At 46.2% G+C, this 23,167-nt stretch overlaps 1 protein-coding gene across 1 annotated transcript in view; it reads right to left on the bottom strand.

Moving 5' to 3' along the window:
- The window catches only part of PLCL2 (phospholipase C like 2), a 200,118-nt gene that overhangs the window by 28,988 nt on the left and 147,963 nt on the right, over positions 1-23,167 (bottom strand). Inside the window, exon 4 of the mRNA XM_056129273.1 lies at positions 10,244-10,319. Within this exon, the coding sequence (XP_055985248.1) occupies positions 10,244-10,319 (76 nt within the window). The remainder of the gene's footprint in view (positions 1-10,243; positions 10,320-23,167) is intronic.

Genomic DNA, 23,167 nt, shown 5'->3' with positions numbered 1-23,167 from the left:
GAGAGAGAAGAGAGAGAGAGAGATTGAGAAGGAAAATAAGGTCTGGAGAGCTCAAGCAACTAACAGAATATCCCACAGCAAGTCACAGTGTGGGGCTTAGAAGATGAGGGTCAGGATCCCAAGGGAAGAACCTTATCTCTAAAACACACCTGAGAAAAATTCCAACAGACATAAAATCAAAAGGCACAGTCCCGTGGGTCCGTCTGACAAACATTTCCAAACAGAACCTTCAAGGAGTGCTCTCAGAATGACGCTCAGGGATGAGTTTGTGTTGACCGCGCAGGGCAGGATAACGCTGTGAGAAGGGGGGAGGGCCTGGTGGTGGGTCAGGGTCTGGGAACCTCAGCCCCTAAGAACAGTCAGCTCGGAGGAGTTTGGATACACAAAGAGTCTTGGAGCAGTTGCCTCCCGGGCTCAGGGGTCTGGCCTGGCCCTTAAGGAGCTCACCTGCTCTTATTATAAGATAAATCTACCAGGCTTGGCCACCTGCTTGAACTAACAGCAGCAATCAGAAACACAGAGAAGCGGGTGGGCAAAGTGTGATCAGCAGTGCGGAGAGAAAGCGAAGGAAGAATCAAAGGGAATGAATAGGACCCGGATAGGCAGGGCATGAGGCTGGAGTGCAGGAACTCTGGGTACCCACAGGACAGGCTACTGGGGGCGGGTGTGGTGGTGGTGGGAATCTCTGTACTTGACCCTTGGTGCCAGAAACAGCTCTGAGGAGGGCACCCACATATAGGGTATCGCCAAGACAGCAGGGAATTCTGGTAGCCGAGGATTGAAATGGTCCCAGGAAGCAACTTGAACTGCCGGGCTGAAGGCTTGGAAAGTGACCTCTCCGCCATGTCTTCTTACTGGGAATAGGGTGGCCCTGCCACGTCCAAGGAGACCTCAGAGCTCCTAAAAATCAGAGAGTGGGGCTGAACTTTCTGGTCTGGGGGTCTGGGGGCGGGGAGAGTTGCAGACCTCTCCTTCTCCAGCCATTCAAGGGCACTACAAAAGCCATTCTCCTGACCGGGGAGAGCTAGACCCTGCCACCCTGCACCCAAATACCACGACTGTCTTTGCAGGGCATCTCACACAGATGAGGCTGGCCCCCAAGCCTTGCCCTGCGGGAACCTCACCCCCTGAGCCCCCAAGACACATAGTCCTGGGGCTTCAGAAATGAGAACCTCATCTCTGTGAACACTTCAGCAGGGATTCCCCCTTCGTGTTATTTCTGGTCCACTTCATCACTTCCATCCAAGTGGAATCTAGTAGCAATTGAAACTTTATCAGAATTAAACGTGCACAGTGTAACAAGACAGAGTTGTCACCACCTCCCTGCTCTGGAAGCGGCAGTACTCATGCCCTTGGCTGAACTCTCTACTTTCTTTCATGGTGCGTATATTTCAAAGTCTCCATTTCTACACTTATTCCTCAACAGCAGATTCTAGTGCTGTTACCCCGTCCCCAGCATCACCTATTGAAGTCCTGCTGAGGTGGAGGCTGAGAATCGTTTTTTTTTCTTTTTTGGGTTATACCTGGCGATGCATAGGGGTTACTCCTGGCTTTGCACACAGGAATTACTCCTGGCAGTGTTCAGAGGACCATATGGGATGCTGGGAATCGAACTCAGGTTGGCCATGTGTAAGACAAACGCCCTACCCGCTGTTATTGCTCCAGCCCCCTGAGAATCTATTTTTAACCTCCCCACATTCAAGACATGAGGCCAACATCGTCTGGTGCTCCAGCTCCCAGCTCCTGCGTCCAGCTCCCAGACCATTCTCTTCTCTTCCTACCTCTGCCCCAGTTTCCAAGAGCACCTGGATGTACCAGGTTTGGAGCCGGTGGAAACAGTGAGCTCTGCAAGTCAGACTGTTCTCAAGCTTTCTTCAGTCAATAAAGACGATCATCAGCTGCTCTTACCTGTTCCCTAATATCTGTTGCTTCTACTTGCTCTGCCCTTGTGGGTTGATGCCTTAGACAACCCAACCCAAACACAAACCCTGATATCATTGTATCTGCCATTTTTAAGGAGTTGCAGCGGGGAACGGGGATGAAATGCCCATGTTAATTAATTTAACTCTCTGATAGGAAAGGATGGCATTGATTTCTTTTTTCTTTTCTTGTTTTTTTTTTAAGTTTCCTTCCCATAGGACTAATTGTTTTCTATTTCAAATCGCCTGCAAGAAAGCATCTAACTCTGGGAAGCAAAGCACCTTGAGTTCCCCCTAAGTCATCATATCATTTAGGCAGATCTATTCAGTGATGTAAAAAGAAAATTAAAAATCAGAGAGGGAGCTGCCACTTTTGGTCACTGAAAAGGAAAGAGACATTGAAAATGGAAAAAAGTCCAGAATAATAGGGGGAGGGAGGCTGGAGCAACAATACAGCAGGTGAAAGCATTTCCCTTGCACACAGCTGAACCAGCTGGTTCCCTAAGTCTGCTTGGAGTGATTCCTGCATGCAGAGCCAGGAGTAAACCTACGCACAGCTGGTGTGGCCGAAAACAAAACCAAAAAGAAAGTGGAAAAAAATGACCCTCAAAAAATCTTGCTGGTCGTAAGTGACTTTTATTTATTTATTCTTTTTGGTTTTGGCATCACACCTGGCAATGATCAAGGTTTACTCCTGGTTTTGCACTCAGGAGTCACTCCTGGCAGTGCTTGGGGGACATAGGAGATGCCAGGGATCCAATCTGGGTTGGCTGTGTGCAAGGCAAGTGTCTTACCTGCTGCACTGTCTCTCCAGCCCCTTTAAGTGATTTTTACAAACATTTTAAAGAAAAGTTTTTGAGAGAAGCATAAACAATAGACAAAAAGCAAAATAAAAAACCCTTAATACACTGGGAAAATGAGAGAGCCACATGCAAAAATACACACACAGACCATTATCTGACACAACACAAAACAGTCAAAGCAGATGACTGACATGGAAGACCGAACCCCATAAAACACACACAAGAAAGCACAGGTGACATACCCTGACACCAGCCTGACATGTAGGACACTCAGTTCTAAAGGTGGGGGAGACAAAAGCAAAAATAAGAAAATGGTTCTATCTCACACTAAGATAACCTGAAAGAGCAAAGGAGCAAAGAAGCTTGAGTCAAATGGAAAGGATGGGCTGAACTGCAGCTCAGTGGCAGAGCACATGCCTTCAAGGCCCTGAGTTCAGTGCCTGGCACTATAAAATACAGAGAAGAGGACGTCCGACTGTATAACAGAAGATGACTGGATTCTGTACGTCTGACTAGAAATTAATATCCAAATATGCTAAGAACTCATGAAACAACAAAAGTAAGCCCGGCAAGCTACCGAGAGTATTCGATATGCCAGACACAGTAACAACAAAGTCTCCAATGGAGACGTTACTGGGCCCGCTGGAGCAAATCGATGATCAACGGGAGGGCCTTGAAACAACAAAGATCAACTCAAATAAAATTTGGGCTGAGAAATTGAATACTCTTCCAAAGACATACCAATGGTCAGTAGACAAACAGAATGTTCCCTATCATCTTATTAACAGAGAATTACAAATCTGTACAATAGGTAGGTATAGCCTCCTGGCTGTGAAAACGAATGCTCTCCAAAGACAGTGAAAAGAATGCGGAGGGAAGAGAGGCCCTAATGCAAGACTGGAGGGAAGTCACCAGTATGCTATTACAGAAAGTGATCCACTGGTTACGTGAGTCACTAAAATAGAACCCTTGCTGACCTAAGTATCCTACTCCCAGGTATTTATTAGTCTAGAGAAGAGGAAAATATTACTTTTGAAGAGATAAATGTACCTCCTATGCACTGCAGCATTATTTACAGTAGCTGGGAGTTAGTTAGGTGTAACCTAAGTGCCTGTCCATAGGTGACTGGAAGATGTAGTACAGCCACATGATGGAATTCTTACTCCGCCAATAAAAATGGTAGAATCCTGCCATTTGTAACAACACGGACGAGCCTCAAAGGTGTTTGCTTAGTGGAAAAGACAAATGAAAGCAGTGCCAGTGTTGTTGCCGTGGGCTGGCATCTAGTTCTTGTTTGGATTTGCTTTTCTCTGATAAGTGATATTCGGGTCTCCCAAAGAGGAATTGAAAGAGCTATGCTTGGAGTATCACATTTCACTCAAATGAGAGAAAGAATCCAGAGTTACAACCTCCGTCAATGGTTAAGAATCAGGGACGCTGTCTCGTTTGCCAAGGCATCGAAAATCAGATGGGCTGGACATGTAATGAGATTTGGAGACGACTGCTGGACTAGAGCCATTACCAACTGGATTCCACGGGACGTCAAAAGACCGCGTGGCCGCCCACCTACAAGATGGTCAGACTTCTTCGTCAAGACCCTGAATGATCGGTTTAAGGCTCTTCGAGTTCCTAGAACGAACAGACGCCACTGGGCTACACTAGCACGTGACAGGGACAAATGGAGACGTTACTGGCACCCGCTCAAGCAAATCAATGAATTATGTGCAAATAGTTTCTACTATTTATTAGGTATCTTAATTTTAAACCAAGTTTCTTTTTTTTCCCTCTTTTTTGGGTTACACCCAGCGATGCTCAGGGGTTACTCCTCGCCTTACACTTAGGAAGTACTCTTGGCAATGCTTGGGGGTCCATATGGGATGCTGGGGATTGAACCTGGGTCAGCCGCATGCACGGCAAATGCCTTACCTGCTGTACTATTGCTCCAGCCCCGACCCAAGTTTCTTAATCACCACTGTCAGCACTGTCCTCCCATTGTTCACTGATTTGCTCGAGCGGGCTGAGTAACGTCTCTATTGTGAGACTTGCTGTTACTGTGTTTGGCATATCGAATATGTCAATACCTGCAAAATACTTTCAGTTTAATATAGTCCCACTTGCTTGTTTTTTTGTTTGACTTTCTTTATCAATAGAGTCAAATCCCGAAAGACATCTCTGAGATCCATATCCTGGCGAGCTCAACTTCTGTTTTCCTCAATGTTATTTTATGACGTCTGTTCTGAGCTGGAGATATTTAATCTACTTTGAGTTAACTGCTGCATATTGTGAGAGATATGGATCCAGTGTCTTTTTCAAAACCATTTACTGAAAAGGGTTTCCATGCTTCACTTCATGCCCCCAGCTGCTATGTCACAGACGAACATTTCTTAGAACCAGGGTTTATCTCTAGCTCTCGATTCTATTCCAGGTCTAAGAGTCTGCTTTGTATCCAGCACCACGATTCTGCTCACTGTGCATCATCGTACAATTTAAAGTGTTGGCTGGAATGTGGTCATCAGAAAACCCTACTCACTGTTGGTGGGAATCTTGTCCGGTTTAATCTCCATGAAAAACAGTACGGAAAATTCTCAATTAAAGTAAGAACAGAGCATCCATTTGACAGTGATTCCTCTTCTTGGCATCTACTCTCCCAAACACAGAAGCATTAATTTGAAAAACATATATAACACGCCTAGATTCACTGTGTGCTAAGTACAATAGTCAGGATATGGAAACAACCCATCTGCCCAATGACAGGCGAATGAAGTAAGAAGTTGTGATATTTCTACACAATGGGATACTATTTGGCTATGAAATGAATTTTTGCAGTTCATCACACTTGGATGGAATGGGAGCGCATCATGTTAAGCAAAATAAGTCAGAGAGAGGAGGGATAAAAACCTATGGTAATGAAGTAAAACAAGGAGACAGAACCAAATGATGACACATCCTTGGTCATAGATGATAAAACAGATTACCAAGCAATGCTAACGTTACTCTAAACTCGTTACCTAAACTACAATAAAAATGAACAACTAGGAAAACAAAACATGAAAACAAAAACACAGAGAAAGACAAAAGTAAGGAGTAAAATTAGATTTCACTGCTAAGTGGCATCAAGAGAAGCCAAAGGAACAAATGAACTAAATAAAACCAAAAAAACTTAAGACATTTAGATTAAGACCAGTTAATGGTTACCAGAAGGGAAGGGTAAATGGGGCTGTTCTTCAACTTGTGAAGAACAGAACTGAACTCTGGGTGCTCAAATTAATGTAGTGTAGACCTTGCTACATCTGCAGACCGGTGGTATTCCACTGACCTTTACACAAGCTAATCATTGTTACTTATGCACAATGGACACGTATGTCATGGTAGGTAATATAATGCTGAGAACAATAAAAGTGAGAGCTTCCGAGCAATAGTGCAGTGGGTATGGCATTTGCCTTGCATGCAGCCGAACTGGGTTCAATCCCTGGTATACCATATGGTCACCTGAGCCTACTGCGGGTGATCTTTGAGCACAGCACCAGGAGTAAGTTCTAAGTACCACCAGGTGTGGGTGCAACCCCCTCCCACTCCCTCACCCCCAACCCTAGCCCCACCCCCCAAAAAAGTAAATAAAAGTGACAAAGAATTTTCATGCTGCTTCTCTCTCTCTCTGCAGCTCTCTGCTGCCCTTGCTGTTTACTGGAATATGCCAGTTTTTGTCAGATATAGGCAAGTGCATGAGAGGGCGCCCACTCACCATGTACAGATGCCTCCCTGCACCCGGGCCTCGTCTCCCACATGGCTACCTTCCCTGGCACTACTGACCTCCGGGTCCCCACAGGCTCCCACCCCTTTTCACTTCCTCACCCCCAAACTGGGCTCCTGTGAGGCGCTGCTTCCTGGCTGACCTTCTCCATGGAAACCACTCCTCCTTCTCAGAACTTGTCTCAGGGTCACCCTTGTTTACTCCAGGAGCTGAGAAGCGGACCTTCCCCTTTTCTGAGGTCACGACACTGTTAAGATGGGACTTGATACCCCACTTCCTCCATCCCTGACTCATCTCTCTGAGAGTCTTAGTGCCACCTCCTTTCACACAGACCTGTTCCTACACCTTGGAACTTGGTTTCCTTCACTAACAGTTCCTTTTCCCTGTCCGGCCACAGTGGGACCCCATCTTCTTCTGAAATGAGGGTCTACACTCACGAACCATCCCCCCAAGCCATGACATTGCTTTCAAAGGCCTTCTGGGGTCCTTGGGTCTGTGGCTTCCTGGCCTCCTTGGATTGGGGCGACTTCACATCTCAGCATTCCTCTCCTGTTCCCCTCCTACAAGGGCCGGGACCTGGCCAGGCGGGGCATCCTCTGCCAGGACCTGAGGTGTGAGTGTACTTCATTTTCTCCATGAAGGCTTTACCCATCAACACTGTGAGTTTGCGTCTGAAAGTTGGCAATATTTTTCAGAGCTCACCCTGCCTCAGGGTGCCGACCAGTCTCTTGGTTCTGTCAACTCCAGACCCAAGGTCTCAGTCGGCAGCAGTGGAGGCTGAGCAGTTGCTTATCAAAAGTAAAATCTTACACAAATGTTTTTGAGCCCAATACAAATTAGCAATTCTTCAGATGACTAATGACTGCCAGCCCTACTGATAACTGTAAACACAAGAAACAAAAGATCAAGGGACTCTAAAATAAGTACTTGTGATAACAGAAGTGCTATGTAGGATGTAGGCGTTGGCAGTAACTATGAAACCAAAACGGAATGCCCTTTTTTTTGGGAGATCTTTCAACCCAGAGCAGCAAACAGGGTTTTTCTTTTCTGCCTTTTTTTTTCTTTTTTAACCCCAAGCAAAAATCCTTAAAAAAAAAAACAACCCTCTTGGCTATTTTACTCCTCCACTTTTTAAATACGAACAAAAACAGCCTTCACTAAAATCAAACAGAACGTTAAGCCGCGAGATGGTAGAAATGATGAAATTTCACAAATCAAAGAAGTCCTCAAGAACTGACTTTGTCTCAAATTGTTGATTTAATACCCAGTTCTTTTTTTTCAGACAGACATAGTTTTATGTTTGAATCATCCATAATTCTCACAGTAGTACACAGGCTTAATAGCAGTAAATAAATAATGAAAGTCAAATCTCATTGGCAAGTTAATGTTTGAGTCACTATACTGTACAAAATGTTAAGAGCAGCTGCTAGAGGTGAAATACAGAGAGTAACTCAATATTCAGTCTCAGGGGCATAAGACACTTCTATCCTGTTGAGAAGGTGGAACAACAGAAAAACACACAACAGCTTCAGAAGCTCTATCAGGTGAAGCAAATGTAGGGGCTGGACAGATGATGTGAATGGTCAGTTAGGGAAGTGAATCCAAGAGTCATGCACAATTTTCTATCTTTGTATGCTTCCGGAGGCTAGAACACTCACCATGCAGGAACCCCAGGTTCAATTCCTGGCACTGCATGGTTCCCCCATTCTGGGAGGAACCCCTAAGCAGTTCTGGTTATGGTCCCCAAACCAAGAATATTTTTTTTGGGGGGGAGCTTTTTGGGTCACACCCAGCAATGCTCAGGAGTTACTCCTGGCTTTGCACTCAAGAATTACTCCTGGTGGTGCTCGGGGGACCATATGGATGCTGGGAATTGAACTTGGATCGGCCGCGTGCAAGGCAAACGCCCTACCCGCTGTGCTATCACTCCAGTTCCCCAAACCAAGAATATTTGTAAAAAAGACATTTGAGTCAAAAAAGGGAGAAAAGTTCTGATTGGCAGGGAGGAGAGGAAGCCAAGTCCTCTCAGAGGGATGACCCACAAAAATTCGATGGGGAAAAAAAAAACAGGCAATGGGAGAGAACAGCCTTACTGGTAGTCTGGATGAACACGGTCACTTCCCTTCCTCATTCATTCTCCCCTCAGCCTCTGGTCAGGTCTGTCCAAGAAAGTCCTGGGTTCACACACAGAAGTACTCAAAATATTGGACCATGTGTGGTAACTCTCATAGCTCCTATTCGAGGGAAGGTTATCTTTATAAAGATTAATTATTTTTTCTTTTGTCATGCTGGGGATTGAACTAAGGGCCTCATGCATGATAGGCCAGTGCTCTACCACTTGACCTATATCCCTGTGTCTCCCATCCTCCCTGCCACCCCGGTCTTAAGGGATGGTGCTAGAAGACAAAGAGCAATCTTCCTTTTTAATTTTTTGGTGTGAATAGCTCTCCAAGTTCTTTAGGCACAGACATACAAAGCATATGCAGTGAAATGGCAAACTGGGCGGCAGTTGGGAGATGACCTGGCCTGGAAAGCTAGAAGCTGAGTGTTAATTCTATGAACTCCAGTAAGCTGCTTACATTGTGCAGAATAATGACAATGAAAATGGCATCTCAAGTAACTTGTTTTAGTTGCAGCTATAAAGAATACGGGTTCAGAGAGAACTACAAGTCGAGATCACACTTGGCTACCAGTACTTTTCTAGCAGGGTAAAGATTAGGGAATCCGCTGATCCATCACTATATGACTATTCCTTCATATAAGTTCCGAGAAATTATCAGTCTATCCTTATTTTCAATCTACTTTAAATGAGTTCATGTCTAAGAAACGCTTCCCCGCCCTCTCCCCCAGGTTAGGCAACAATGATAATCTCTCAATTTTGGAGAACAGCAATCCCAAACCTTAGAAATTATTAGGAAGACATTCTGATTGACAGCTTACAAATACTCTCCATATTAGAATTTTCCAGAGTCAACCAAAATTGAGAACTAGGGGGAGGAAAAGTGCAATTTTAAAATTGGAGGAAAAGTCCACTCTTATTACAAATGTTGAACACTTGGTTTTTGATTTGGTCCAGCTAAAGTTAGAGGGTTCTTGATGCAAGTGTCATCCATACATCTACTGTGGCATTTGGATGTTAAGTTAATGAAATCATCTGCATTTCAAGATGACACATTGCTAAAGAGGAAAAAGGCTGTAACTGGTCTCCTTTCCAAGAACCCATTCTTTGTTTACTCAAGACTATGCCTCGTGCTACCAGAGTGGGGAAGGCAGCAGAGGTGACAATGACCAGGCAGACATTCCCCACCTCAGCAGCACATTCATTCCATAACCCCAAACTCTGAACACCTCTGAATTCACATGCCACATTTGGGACGAAGCTCAGATATTTGCAAAACTTCACTCTGTTGAGTTTGTTACCCAGGCTCAAAGATGAGTCAATTAGGGATCAGGGAGATGGCTGACAGATCTGAGACACGGGCTTTGCGGGTAAGGGGCTAGGGTTTGGTCCCTCATGGTAACCCTGACCCCAGCACCATGAGCATGACACCCAAACACCAAGCTAGAAATAATTCCAGGATGTGGCCCCCAAAACAATGAAAAATAAAAATTTAAAATAACACCCACCACATTAGTATTTTCTTTAATCATGGACAAACAATTTCTCTATATTATTTTTCTTTGCAATGACACACATTTAAAACCGTTTAGGGGCACAACATGAGGCCGGTAACTTCATGACGAAGGAAAGAAATTTGACAATTGCTTACCGGCCTTTTGACAATGCACGATCTTCTCATACACTGCATCCGCATTTTCAATCAACGCCTTGAGGGACTGGATCATCTGCAAAGGGCACACACAGAGATGAGAGGGCAGGCACCTCACAGCCGGAGCCCCGCATACGGACCTACAGCCCTCCCCCAAATGGTCTCAAGCTTGTGTCGAAGGACTGGTATGGTCACGAGAAGCGCATGGAGGCTTTATTCCCACGCTGCAGAGCTCCCTGGTCTCAAGGTGTCAGAGAATTGCACGGAGCTCCATCCTGACACCATCCCCCAGGACGTCATCAGATTCCACAGGGCATAAAGGTCACTCTCCACTTCAGAAGCCCTTGCCCGACTCCAGGCCATTCGTCAGTGGCGTCTCTGTCCCAGTGGGGCAGTCAACCCCAGGTTCTGGGGCGTATTCTCAGGTTCGGGACTTTGTGAGAGTTGGCTTAGAATTCAGGGCTCTCATTTTTTCACTTGGTCACTGGTTTATTTCAAAGACTGTTACTCAGGAATACGAGAGGGAAGAGGGGTACAGGGTGAGCTCTGGGCCAAGACTTGTGGCTCCCAGCACCTCCCCCCGCCCCTCCCCCAGGAACTAACCCCACAAAGTTCATCAACCTGGAAATTCTTCCACGCTCCTCTTTATTTCTTTGGTTTTGCTTTTTTTTTTTTTTTGGTTTGTTTTATTTTTTGAGAACTCTTAGCAGTGATCAATGTAATCCTTGGCTACTGGGGACTGGATTTGCCTCTAATTCCTCTCCCCTCCCTAAAAGTCCCACCCTCCACCACAAATGGTTCCCCTGGCAACCAGCCCCCAACCTCAGGTGTCTTTCAGAAGTTATTTCATTAATAGAACAAGAAACAGTTTCACCACTCACAGCATTTAAATTCCAGGCCTTTGGGGAGCTTGTGAGCCAAAAACTGGATGAAAAGCAAATCCACAGAAATAGATTTTGGTCCTTTGAATGACTATATATATATATTCCCTCTAAATCATCATGGCAGCTTCCCAATTCAAATTCAAACATGTGAAAGATAATGACATCATGCACCCCCATGTAATTACATTATTATTATTATCATATTATTTAGTTTTTGAGGTACACCTGGTTGTGCTCAGGGCTGGCTCTGTGCTCAGGAGTAACTACTGGCAGTGCTTGGGAGACCAAAGGCGTGCTAGGGATCAAGTGTACTCTGTCACATGCAAGGCAAGCTCCTCACCACTGTGCGCCTTCTCCACTGGCCCCATCTACAAAAACGCTTAAACAAGACTTCAAACACTGTCATGTCTCTGGTGGGGTCAGGCGACCTGAAATCTGCACCTGGAACTAATTCTTTCTTTGAGCGTGAAAAGTCACAAAAAAATGCACACACATCTGACCAGTGCTTTAAATATTGTTTTTGGTCATTCATTTGAACAAAATCTTATAGAAATGCTCCAACATCTACACACCTTGCCCATTTCAGCCCAGATGACTTCATCTAAAAATGAGTTCAGAGTTTACAACGAGGATCAAAATTCAGCACAAGTCCAATCACTCCAACTCTTTTCTTTTTTCAAGGATGGCTCAGTGAGTCAGTGAGGCAGTACCTGGGTTGGAACCTGGGACTTCCACATACAAAGCATGTGGCCCAGTCTCTCCAGCTCTTATTTTTTCATATTCCTAACCAGGGTTTACAAATATTCGATGTTGAATTGTTTCCAAGTTACAGGCCTCGTATTAAGAGCAAAGTTCTAGCAAAACCCAGAGGGCTATTGAGATAGCTTGGGAGTGGGGTTATTATTATACCCTGCACAGGTGGGGCCTTGGGTTCAATCCCTCACACCAAACCTGTACATGAAAGAACAAGGAAAAAGAAAAACAAAAAGGACCCAGGCACACCTGGCCAGTCACCCTAGGCCAAATGCCAAGAAATGGAGGGTCTGAAGTCACCCTTTTGACTCAACAGGGCACAAAAAGGCTCAGTTATGATGCAGGCCTTATGCACAGAGTCTAACTGGTTTTTTTTGTCTTTCAGTATGAAGATACTTGACATGATATTATCACACATCTGTTTTTCCTGGTTAATCTATTTTAAATAACATGAACCATCCTCCACTCTTCATCTCCAAATTCTGCTCTGTTTCTCTTTTTAGCATTTACTAACTAGCCCCGTCATTATTTCATGGAAAATAAATATAGGTAGGCAGGCTTATTTGTGTAACTAAGAAAGTCATTTTTAGGGGGGCAGGGGGTTGTTTTTGGGACATGCCCGGCTATGCTCAGAGGTTACTCCTGGCCCTGCACTTAGAAATCACTCCCGGTGGGGCTTAGGGGGCCATTTGGGATGCTGGAGATTGACCCTGGGTCTGCTCTAATCCCCCAAACACTGATTTTCATATGGTAACACTTATTTAAACTACAGAATCATTGACATGTTTCTGAGGATTGTTAAATCGAGTGATATAGCATTTATCGACTTACATTGTTCTGAGAACATTATGATAAACCTGGAAGGGTTTGCAGGTCACTGATGGTTCCATGTCCTCTTCTTCAGTATCCATGGGAAGCCCATGGCTGGCAGCTCCTCAGTAGGAACTGGGGACCCCCAAGAGCCTGCAGATGGGAGTCTCCACTGCACCAGTTCTGCAAGTTTTCAGCCTAGTGGTGCAACTAACACTTTCACATCTATTCTTCAAGTTCTGAGTCATTCCTGTCAATTCAAATATTCTATTCTATTTTACAGCTTGACATAGCGAACAGGCAGGGATAAAAATGAAGAGCTAAGGACCTGATTATACCGTCAGCAAGTCATCTGTACCAGGGCATAATTTGCATAGAGAAAAGGCTCAGAGCCGTCATCGGTAACCTTTTCCAGCTTTGATGTCAACACCAAATGAGAGCTAAGAAGAAGTAAGGAGGGCTGCGGGTGAGGGCGGTGATGGGCGCCACTCTCTGTCAAAGTAGTGGCCGAGCTTGCCTCAAACATCTGAAGAGGAAACACACACACACACACACACACACACACACACACACACACACACACACAGCAACACAGCAACACACAGGCACGGGGTCAAGAGGTGAATAATAGGCAGGATGGAAGCAAAACTGGCAGGGACAATATTGACAAAGTAGGGGTCCTGCCTATGGACAATCCCTGTGAGAAAGGTAACCTGACCAGGCACAGAGTGAGGGTGCTGTGTGGATGGAAAGGGTGTGTACTTCCATGGGTTCCAGCCCTACTTTTCGTGATCCCATTGTGCTGGCAGTAAGAACAGGGCAGTAAGCGTGGTGGAGCCAGAATTCCCCACCCATGAAAGGAGTTTAATGAAAGACGCAACCCTGAGTTGGTGTTGAAGGTTCGATCCAAGGCTACATGCTACCAGCCCCATGGTGAGGACACCCACAATGGGGATGTGCCAAGGTTCCTTCCGCCATTATTCAGAGGGCCTGGCAGAGGATTTTCTGGTCCGTCCCAATCAGGAGAATGATCACGCCTGGCTTTCACATGTTCACTGGCAATGCTTCAACCATCCCTTGTGCGCATCAGATTTATTCATGAAGCGTGGAATGACAAATCGTGCCATTATTCTTACAGGCATCTTTCAGTTGAGGTATTGAGGTGACAGAAAGCACCGTTCAGCCTTAAAACAAACGCCAAAGTTAAGAAATGCGTGGCCACGTCTGGGATCAACAGAGGGAGGCTGCCTCTGTGGCTGCTGGTTATTCTTAGAGAATCACTGGCCTATCTCTGACTGAATCCCCCCTTAGGGCTGGACCCTGAGCAAAGTGCTGAGAATGAACAAAGACCAGCTGCTCCTCTGGGACCATAAGCAAACAGACATCACAATAAAAGTGGCCTGGTCTTTACTGCCCACGTGCTATTGTGGGAGATTAGGACTCCGAAGTCTCGGTGACCTGGTGCAATAGTTAATTGGGGGGTGAAGAGTGGGGGAGGGCATGTGTGCCAGTGTGTCATGGCATCCGTATTTATGACTTGGGCTTCTCTCAGGGTGGGAGTCAATGCTCTCCCGCTCTAACTCCTTACTAGGAGTTAAAAACCCGAAGGATAGACACCAAAATGGGAGGATGCACACACAGTAAGAAGTCTTTCCTTGAATCACGATCACGACCATCCTGTTGTTCGTCGATTGCCTTGAGCAGGCACCAGTAACGTCTCCTTTGTCCTAGTCCTGAGATTTTTTTAAAAAGTGTCATATTCAAGGCTCTTTCAGGGTTAGGAGAATGAGACCCATCATTGTTACTGGTATTTGGCATATTGGGTACACCACGGGGAATTTGCAAGACTCTGCCGTGTGGGCAGGTTACATTTGGTAGCCTGCCAGTTTGTCCAAAGTTAGAATGAGATAATCAGATGTCGCACGGCCGCGAATGCGGCTGCACGCTTCCAGGAGCTGGGTTTTATAGTCTCTGGGCCTTGGCCGTTGATGGGATTACACAGCGCCTGGAGGCCAGTTGGTGGGTGTGACCCCTGCCTACTGGAAGATGGAGGATCTGGGTGGAGGATGCTCAGCCCCAATCCGAGCAGGCTTGGAGATCTCAGCCCCGGGACCTGCATGCCTTTGTTCCTCTGCCGGTACCTTCATGCGTGTGGAGAGTGGTCTCAGCATGGTGGTGGCTGGTTCTGGAGGTCTTCGGCTGCTGGAACCTCCTGCCCCTGAGTCTGGCTGTCCTCCCCGGGGCCCCTTGGAAGGGAGTGGGTTGAGTTTCCCTCTCCGCCCCTACCAGGGCTCCAGCAGCCAAAAACCTTCCTTGAATGGTGGTGGGAAAATTCTAGCAAACCATAATGCCCGAAAGTAGAGAGAGAGTATGGGGGAAATTGTCTGCCACAGAGGCAGGGGGAGGACTTGGATGGTGGTGGTGGGGGATACTGGGGACATTGGGTTGGGGGGAATGTGAACTGGTGGAGGAATAGGTGTTTGATCATTGTATGACTGAAACTCAAACATGAAAGCTTGTAACTGTATCTCACGGTGATTCAATTAAAAATAAAAAAGCCTTTCATTTCAGGACAAGAAGCAACTGGCCATAGTTGATATTAGACATACAGACATAGACCCTGATATTAGAGAGAAACCAGCTCAAGAAAAAGGAGGCAAGTCAAGACTCAGTAGAACTTAGACAAGGCAGAAGACAACAAGGCAGAGGACGTTCACTGTGCCTCATGTATAATTCTGTATTCTCACCACTTAATTTTCAGAAGAACAACTGCCGGTTTGTCTCGTCTTGTAGTCTGGGGTATATAGTTATCAGCAAGGAGACATATTTCTAATGACATGCATGTATGAGAAACAGTCCTTGCCAATAGCCCTGAGTCCTTTAGTCCTCACCTGGCATAATGACTCAGCTTCTCCCGGAGTGGAAGAGCACATCTAAGGAAGGAATTTTCTCTGAACTGTCAGCGCAGAGAAGAGAAGTGAGGTATCAGCAGACTGGAGGGCAGGGTAGGGAGCTGAGACTTCTCCCTCTAGCTGACAATTCAAACTGGTCATAGCAGGACCAACTGGGGACAGCTCAAATCTGACAGGGACCTACTTCTGTCTGGGCATGCTCCTTTACAACAAGCTGCAATCAGGAACAGTACATGGGTCTTTGCAATGCATCACGCTGAACTGCGATTTTTTTTCAAGAGTTACAGAGTGAGATTATTATTATTATTATTATTTTAATTTTTGTTAGTGAAACACCATGAGGTACAGTTCAACTGTACAATGATCAAACACCCCTCCCTCCACCAGTGCCCATTTTCCACCACCACGGGTCCCAGTATCCCTCCCACCCCCCATCCCACCCTGCCTCTGTGGCAGGGTATTCTGTTGTGTTCTCTCTCTCCTTTTGGGTGTTGTGGTTTGCAAAAGAGGCATTGAGTGGCAATCATGTTTGGTCTATAGTCTACTTTCAGCATGCTTCCAACACCCTTTATTTGGTGCTCCTTTCTCTATCTGAGCTCCCTTTTTACTTCCTCCACGATAGGTTAGGTTGGAGGTGCTTTCTGTTTCATTGTACGCTCAGAAAACCCAATGGGAGGTGGGTTTGGATATTCTTTCCCTAGGGATGTAAGAAGAAGGCCTGAGCACTAGCCCAGTTTCCCCAAGTCATCTGGGCTTATACACAAAGGGGAAATAATTCTTAAACAAAAGAACTAGTGTTCTGAGTGGCCTGGAGGCCTCTTTCTGCTTGTACAGCACCACGATAGGTTTCCACATAGGAAGGGAATTGCACAAGAGAAACAAAGGCGTTACAACTAGAAGGTTGTCAGTACAAAGGCAGAAGGGAATTAAGTAACTCCGAAGTGGTACTTCTACACAACTTTTTTGTTGTTTTCTTGGCAGTGGGGTGCTTCCAGCTCAGTGCCTGGGGGCAAAGTATGTACTCCAGAGCTTTGAGCCGTTTCTCTGGCTCCAAATTTTTTTGTTTGTTTTACTATTTCTATGTATTTGGCAAGCCATTTTTTAAATGACAACAATAACCAGTTTGTTTAGTTCCACTTTTAACAATTCATTACAAAACCTGTTTGTTTCTATTTGATGTGGATCGACTCTTTGATGACACAAAAGCAGCTAGTGGAGCATAACTCCAAGTGATATGTCAACAACAAAAAAAAATGGCTCGAAGGTTTCTCTGGGTATGTTGCGTCAACGTATCATATAATGCAAGGCTCCCAACGAGTGGTGCTTTCATAAGCACTGTTTGCATTACTGTAAATGCATGCATTTTATCATTCCCCTTTAAGTACAAAGATACAGCAATCTGACATACCCCTGCTGGCCCCGGTCACCTAACACATGGGCAAGCATATTGTTTATGAAGCACAAAATGCTTTCATATAGCTGTTGCTAACGGATTTTATATTAGTGTCCAGTTACCAGCAACTCCCCAATTTCTGGAACTAATATGCTAGGAAAATCTATGGATTTCACGGAGCCCAGGAACCAATTCATAAACTTAATTAGCTCTAATATAAGGTTTTAATACAGACCACAGGTAGATGAAAAGTCGGACATTTCATCTACTTAGAGTAAAAAATTATGGTTTATATTTCACTGAGCTAGACAGACACCAGACAGGCTTTAAATAGGAAAATTTTCTTTTCTTTTTGCTTTCTAATATTGGGGTGTGAACCCAGAACCCATACAAGGCACAGCTGTATCACTGACCCACATCCTAGGCTGGAATTATTTTTTTTTATTTTAAATTAAAAAAAATTTTTTTAAACTATTTTTGGGATACTTTGTTATGAAAGCAATTTCTCATATTAATCCAAAGCAAACTTCTGGGCTTACAGATACGGTTATGAGTAGTGTTGCTACAGTAATATACATTACTATGTTTCTATAGATTGCTTGCTTATTTTCTATTTTGATGCCTACAATCAACTCAAAAGTGTGCTTTAAAATAAGAAAATCTATGATTCTAAGGATCTTATGTCTGATTTTGGACTATGCATTGAATTTGCTTTCATTTCAAACACAGAATTTTTTCTTAAATAGGAATCACAAAAGTAATTATCAGTCATTTTAAGATCCTGGGTGAAAACAAAACAGTAATAACATCTTCTGAGATCTAGGTTCTTTCTCCCTTTGTCCTCTGACTTCTGTTGCAGACAGAGAAGGCCTTGCAACTCCTTTCTCCACCTATCCAGTCTTCATACACAGTCGGGGGAACTCACGGATCCTGTATGTAACATGTGCAATGTGAGAAGTGCTCAAGTTCTTAGAAGATGGAGCAGTTAGATAACAAAGCTTTGTTCTTTTACAGTGCTGTGTGACAGCTGCAGCAGTGTGTGTGTGTGAGTGTGTGTGTGTAATACAAGTCAGCTCAAATCATGGCAAATGAGAGCCAGTCATTTCACTCTGAGTGTGTGTGTGTGTGTTTGTGTGAGTCATGTCACTGTGCAAGTGTGTGTTGTGAAATACAAGCCAGCTCAAGGCATGGCAAATGAGAGAGCCAGGAATCATGTCACTGCGTGTGAGTGTGTATGTATGCATGTGCTGGTAGTCATGTCACTCTGTGTTCTGTGTGTGCGTGTGCGTGCGTGTGTGTGTGCAAGCGTGTGTAAAACAAGCTAGCTCAGATCATGGCAAATGAGAGGGAGGATGGGGAGGGCAGGAGGGGTGAAAGAGAGAGGGAAAGAGAGAGGGAGGAAGAAAGAAAGGGTAGGAAGAGGAGAGGGAGAGGGAGAGAGGGAGGGAGGGAGGGACGGAAGGAGGGAAGGAGGAGAGAGAGAGAAAGAGAGAGTTTTTGTAGGGACTCTGCTCACACAGATCCCCTGTGTCTGGTGCCCTGGAGGTATGAGGAAGCACAGGTGGAGTGCCTCAGTTACAGTCACCAGCCCGTCTGGCGAGGCCACTATGAAAGTCTTCCTAAGTAGCCAACGCCTCGTCCTGGTTTCCTCAGGAAAACTCACCTTCTGCAAGGGCCAGAAAAATCCTGCCACAGAAAATCCAAAAAAGCACAGAAAACTTTCTCCTCAGTACCCAGGGGCAGCACCGTGGGGAACAGGCAGGGCAGAAGAATCTGAAGAGATGAGCATGGCCCAGCTCTCTCGGCCCTTCTGCTGAGGCAGGCATGGTGAGAAACCGAGGGAAGGACCAGACCAGATGGGCACGGGATGATGGCAAAATGCATGGTGGGCCCTCATGGTGGGGGTTGTACGCCAGGAGTGTCGGGTGAGGCCAGAACAGGGGTGCGAGGAGGAATTGGAGACACGGCATATGGAGGGGCAGAGTGGGCTCAGGGACCAATCTGCGGGCACAGCAGAAGAGCCAAGACGACACAGAGGGCACACCGGCTGGATGGGGACAGTGTCACACACGCAGACAGTGCCTCTGGGGAGGCTCGTTCATTGGGGCTGTGGGGTGGGTCAGCCTCAGGGGAGCCGACTGGTGGGCACCTTGGGGCAGCCTGGTAGAAATCTAGCACCCCACAACTGCATCCCTGCATGGAGAATCGGGAACCTTCTGCGCTGTGCTGGGCACTGAGGTGAGGCAGAGAAGTTCTCACCGGACAGGCAACAACAACTGTGAAAGGCAGATGAGATTCAAGGATCACAGGGATGGACTAGGAGGCTGAGGGAAGTCAGTCAGGAGGAAAGCGAGAGACACAGAAAGATCTCGCTCATCTGTAGGGCTGAGAAACATCCAGCAGGGTAGTAACAAAGCAACGAAGGCAATCCAAAAGGAGAACTGATCCACACAAAGGAGTTGGGGTGAGGGCTTGGGAGGGAAACTGGGGTCCTTGTGGGAGGGAGGTGGGTACGCCGGTAGTGGGTGTATTGAGAATTATGTGCATGGAAACCATCGTGAACAGAACCATAAACCACAGAAACTCAACCAATTAAAAAAGAAAGTTTAGAAAAATTCTATCCCTGGGAGAGCCTGAGAGACAGTACAGGGGCTAAGTCACTTTTCTTGCATGCGGCCACCCCAGTTCGATCCCTAGCACCATATACTGTTCCCTGATTACTGCCAGGAATGGTCACTGAGTACGGAGCCAGGATTAAGCCCTGAGAACTTCTGGGCACATTCCTGGCCCCAGAAATAAAGGTGAGACGTTCAGAATTCCCAGACTCCTGAGCAAGTATCCGAAAAAGAAGAAATTATTTTTCCCATTTGTTTGTTTTGGGCCCATACTCAGCTGTGCTCAGGGCTTACTCTTGACTCTGCACTCAGGGATCACTCCTGGCAGGGCTCAGGGACCCATATGTTGGTACCGGGGATTGAACCTGGATCAGCCACATGTGAGACGAGAACCCTACCCACTGCACTATCTCTCCAGCCCCAGAGAACAGGGACTTTGGCAGTGGGGCCACCGAGAGTGGTGGCTGTGCAGCAGAACTGCAGTTATGATGGTTCTGACCAAATTCTCTTTATGCTCCTGAGAATCATAGCTGCACACACACAAGACCGTCCAGTGAAGACTTGGGGGAGAAGAAGGGGGGTCAGGGATAAGGTGCTCAATTATGTCCCAGCCTCAGAAAGGCAAGAGGGGCACCAAGCCACAGCAACAGCACAGTTTTGCAGGTGTTCTTGGTTCAGAAAGCAAAAGCACTACAATTGGTATTGGTAATACAATTGGTGGTGATTTGGGGGGGGGCAGTATGCCACTGGGTTGCCCCAAAAAGCTGAACTCTGTTGGAGAGAGTTAGGGGTGGGGTGGTGGCTCTTTGTGAGGTGTGGTGAGGCATTTGGGAAGCCTGGAACACACTATCGGAGGGGTGTGGGTCTGAGCACCCCCTCAGTGGATGGCCAGTCCTCAGGGAGTGGGGCTTTGGGGTTCACCTCCGTTCCTTGCAGACAGAACCGTGCATGCGTAGACGCAGAGGTCAATGTGGGTACAGCCATTCCCGCATATCCATCACTGTCCAAATACATCTGCATTTTTAAAGCCAGTGTCTTTTTACAAGAGTCATAGCACAGCAGGTAGGGCGTTTGCCTTGCACGCGGCCGACCCAAGTTCAATTCCCAGCATCTCATATGGTCCCCTGAGCACCGCCAGGAGTGGTTCCTGAGTGCAGAGCCAGGAGCAACCCCTGTGCATCTCCAGGAGTAGTTCCTGACTGCAGAGCCAGGAGTAACCCCTGTGCATCGCCAGGTGTGACCCAAAAAGCAGCAAAAAAAAAAAAAAAGTTAGTGTCAAAAGGAGTGTGTTCCAAAGCTCTGACTTTCTTTCTTTTTTTTTTTTTTTTGCGTCAAAGTTTTGCAATCTGGAGGTAAAGTAAAAGTCCAGCTTTCACGAATCTATCATCTTCCGCCTCAGAGTGGTTTTGGCATCCGAGAAGCTCTGCCTCCACAATGTTCTTGCCAGAGATCGATGCCAAATGCTGTCTAAATCCAGAGTGTGCATGCTGGGGGCTCCGAGTGATCCATCCGCTGCACCCAGGAAGTCAAGGAGCCCCTCATTTATCAATAGGCTCCAACTTAAAGTTGAACCCAGATATTTTTTTAAATTAACACAAATAAGTTTAAATGTCTCCATAGGACAGCTACAGTATACAAAGTTGTAAATGATCCTGGAGAGAAAAAGACAAATGTTTCAAACGTGACTATGGCCATAAAAGCTGCTACTCCACTGGGACCAGGGAAACTGGGTCAGGGAAAGGGGCTTAGAAACAAGGGTGTGTATGGAATGACCTTAGTGCTGGGTCATTTGCATTCCTGAGGTCCTGATAGAGGCTCCCAGGTCAACTCTCTCTCTACGAAAGTTCTGCACTATACAGTGAATGAGGATGTCTCAGAAAAGCTGCCCTGACCTACTGAGAGGTGTGTGTGTGGGGGGGGGGACATATGGGGTTAGCCCACAATGACCAAGCTATCCTCAGGAAGTCAGGTCCAATAGGACAATGGACCATCTTTCCAAGGCCCGCAGGGCAGGATGCGGGTGGTTCTTGTTCTGCAGGGACCGTCAGAGGCACAGTTTCCGATCTGTCCTGCAGACACCACTTCCACCATCACAAATGACACCCACAGAGAGCTGGGCACAGGGAGTGGGTGGTGCTCAGACTCTGGGTGTTCACTAAACCGCAGTGTCTGAGCTGAAGTGCCAAGTGAATGAAGACTTCATGTCTCTTGCTGCGATCTGAGAGAGAATACTTCTGTACCCCACAACCATCTATTAGGATTCCATAGAAAATGCATGAAAATGAAGAGTCTCTGGCCATCGAAGCCACTCCTTGGGGACACGAAGTTTGTAGCTGTCATGGGGAGGGGAGGGGTCCCACTAGCACGATTGGTGTCTGAGAGGTATTTCCAGGGCTCGCCACTAGAAGTCCTTAGCAACACGCATTTGTGAGGCTGTGAGGCAGCCAGGGGAGAAAACAGCTCCAAGCAGGGAGAAAATAGTCCTAAGAGGAAATGGGTTAAAAAAAAAAAGCCCCAGGAGGAGAATAAAAGCAAATAGCATGGTGAAAGCATGGGGCCAGCGCTCTGATCCCAAAACCTGTTCGCAATGGTACCAGGATGCAGGTGAAGTGAATCCAAGATTCAAGTCACCACCAGCTTTGACTTGGGAGGGATTCACTCACGTTTCTAGGTTAATGGGGATTTACAATCTGAGAACCAGCCTGTGGCTCAGAAAAAAGTGTTTTCCCGTTCTCAGGAAACACGGTGGAGTGTGATGTGGTAAGAAATCAGGACGCAGCTCTTCTCCTCTCAGAGGATTTCACAAGAAAGCCGCCTGTCTGTATGTGTGCAAACGTGGGAAAACATTCAAAGTCAGTGAATCCCTGTAGCGGGAATATAACTCTTCTGTCATTTTCTGAAACGTCTTAAGAGGGGAAGTTGTGAGAAAATGCATTCTCTGGGAAAAAAAAAAGTTTTTAAAAGAAACTCACTTTTATTTTTTTAAGTTGACTGGGGTTTCGCATTGCTAGGAGTTCTCACTGGGTCTCAAGCATATTTAAATAGATGAAGGATGAAGAGTGGGAAGATTCAGCTCCACAAAACCACTTGGAGAACAGAGGAACCAGGCTCTCGAGGGAGCACAGATTACCCAGGAAGTCAATCAAAGCTCCAGCTGAAGTGTGGGCAACGTTTCAACATTGATGAATTCTCTCCCCCCCCCCCCCCAATTCAGGAAATATACACTCTCAGAAAATAGAAAAGAAGTATGGCTTTGATCTTGTCCTCTTGCCAGCCCTGTACCATTCACTATTCAGAGAAAGTGAACACTGAGCCACCCTACAGAATCTTTTTAAAGGACCTTAAAAAGGAACTCCAGGGCAAGGAGAAAACAGTCCATACCCCCCCCCCCCCCCTCTCTGCTTTGAATCACCTTTGGTGATCTCACCCTTTCAGATCAGAGCCTAGTCAGGGTACGTACACCCTCAGGGATCTCGGATCACTTGTGCCTGATCTGTTGTGATCTGTTGGGATTCCCTCTTGGTGTGTTCAGACCTCTCTCACCCACCTCGGGTCCA

This window comes from Sorex fumeus, unplaced genomic scaffold (genome assembly GCF_029834395.1).
Source record: "Sorex fumeus unplaced genomic scaffold, SorFum_2.1 ptg000072l, whole genome shotgun sequence".
Taxonomy (NCBI): Eukaryota; Metazoa; Chordata; class Mammalia; order Eulipotyphla; family Soricidae; genus Sorex; species Sorex fumeus.
The sequence above is the reverse complement of the archived record's forward strand: the minus strand, read 5'-3'. Positions and strand labels throughout refer to the sequence as shown.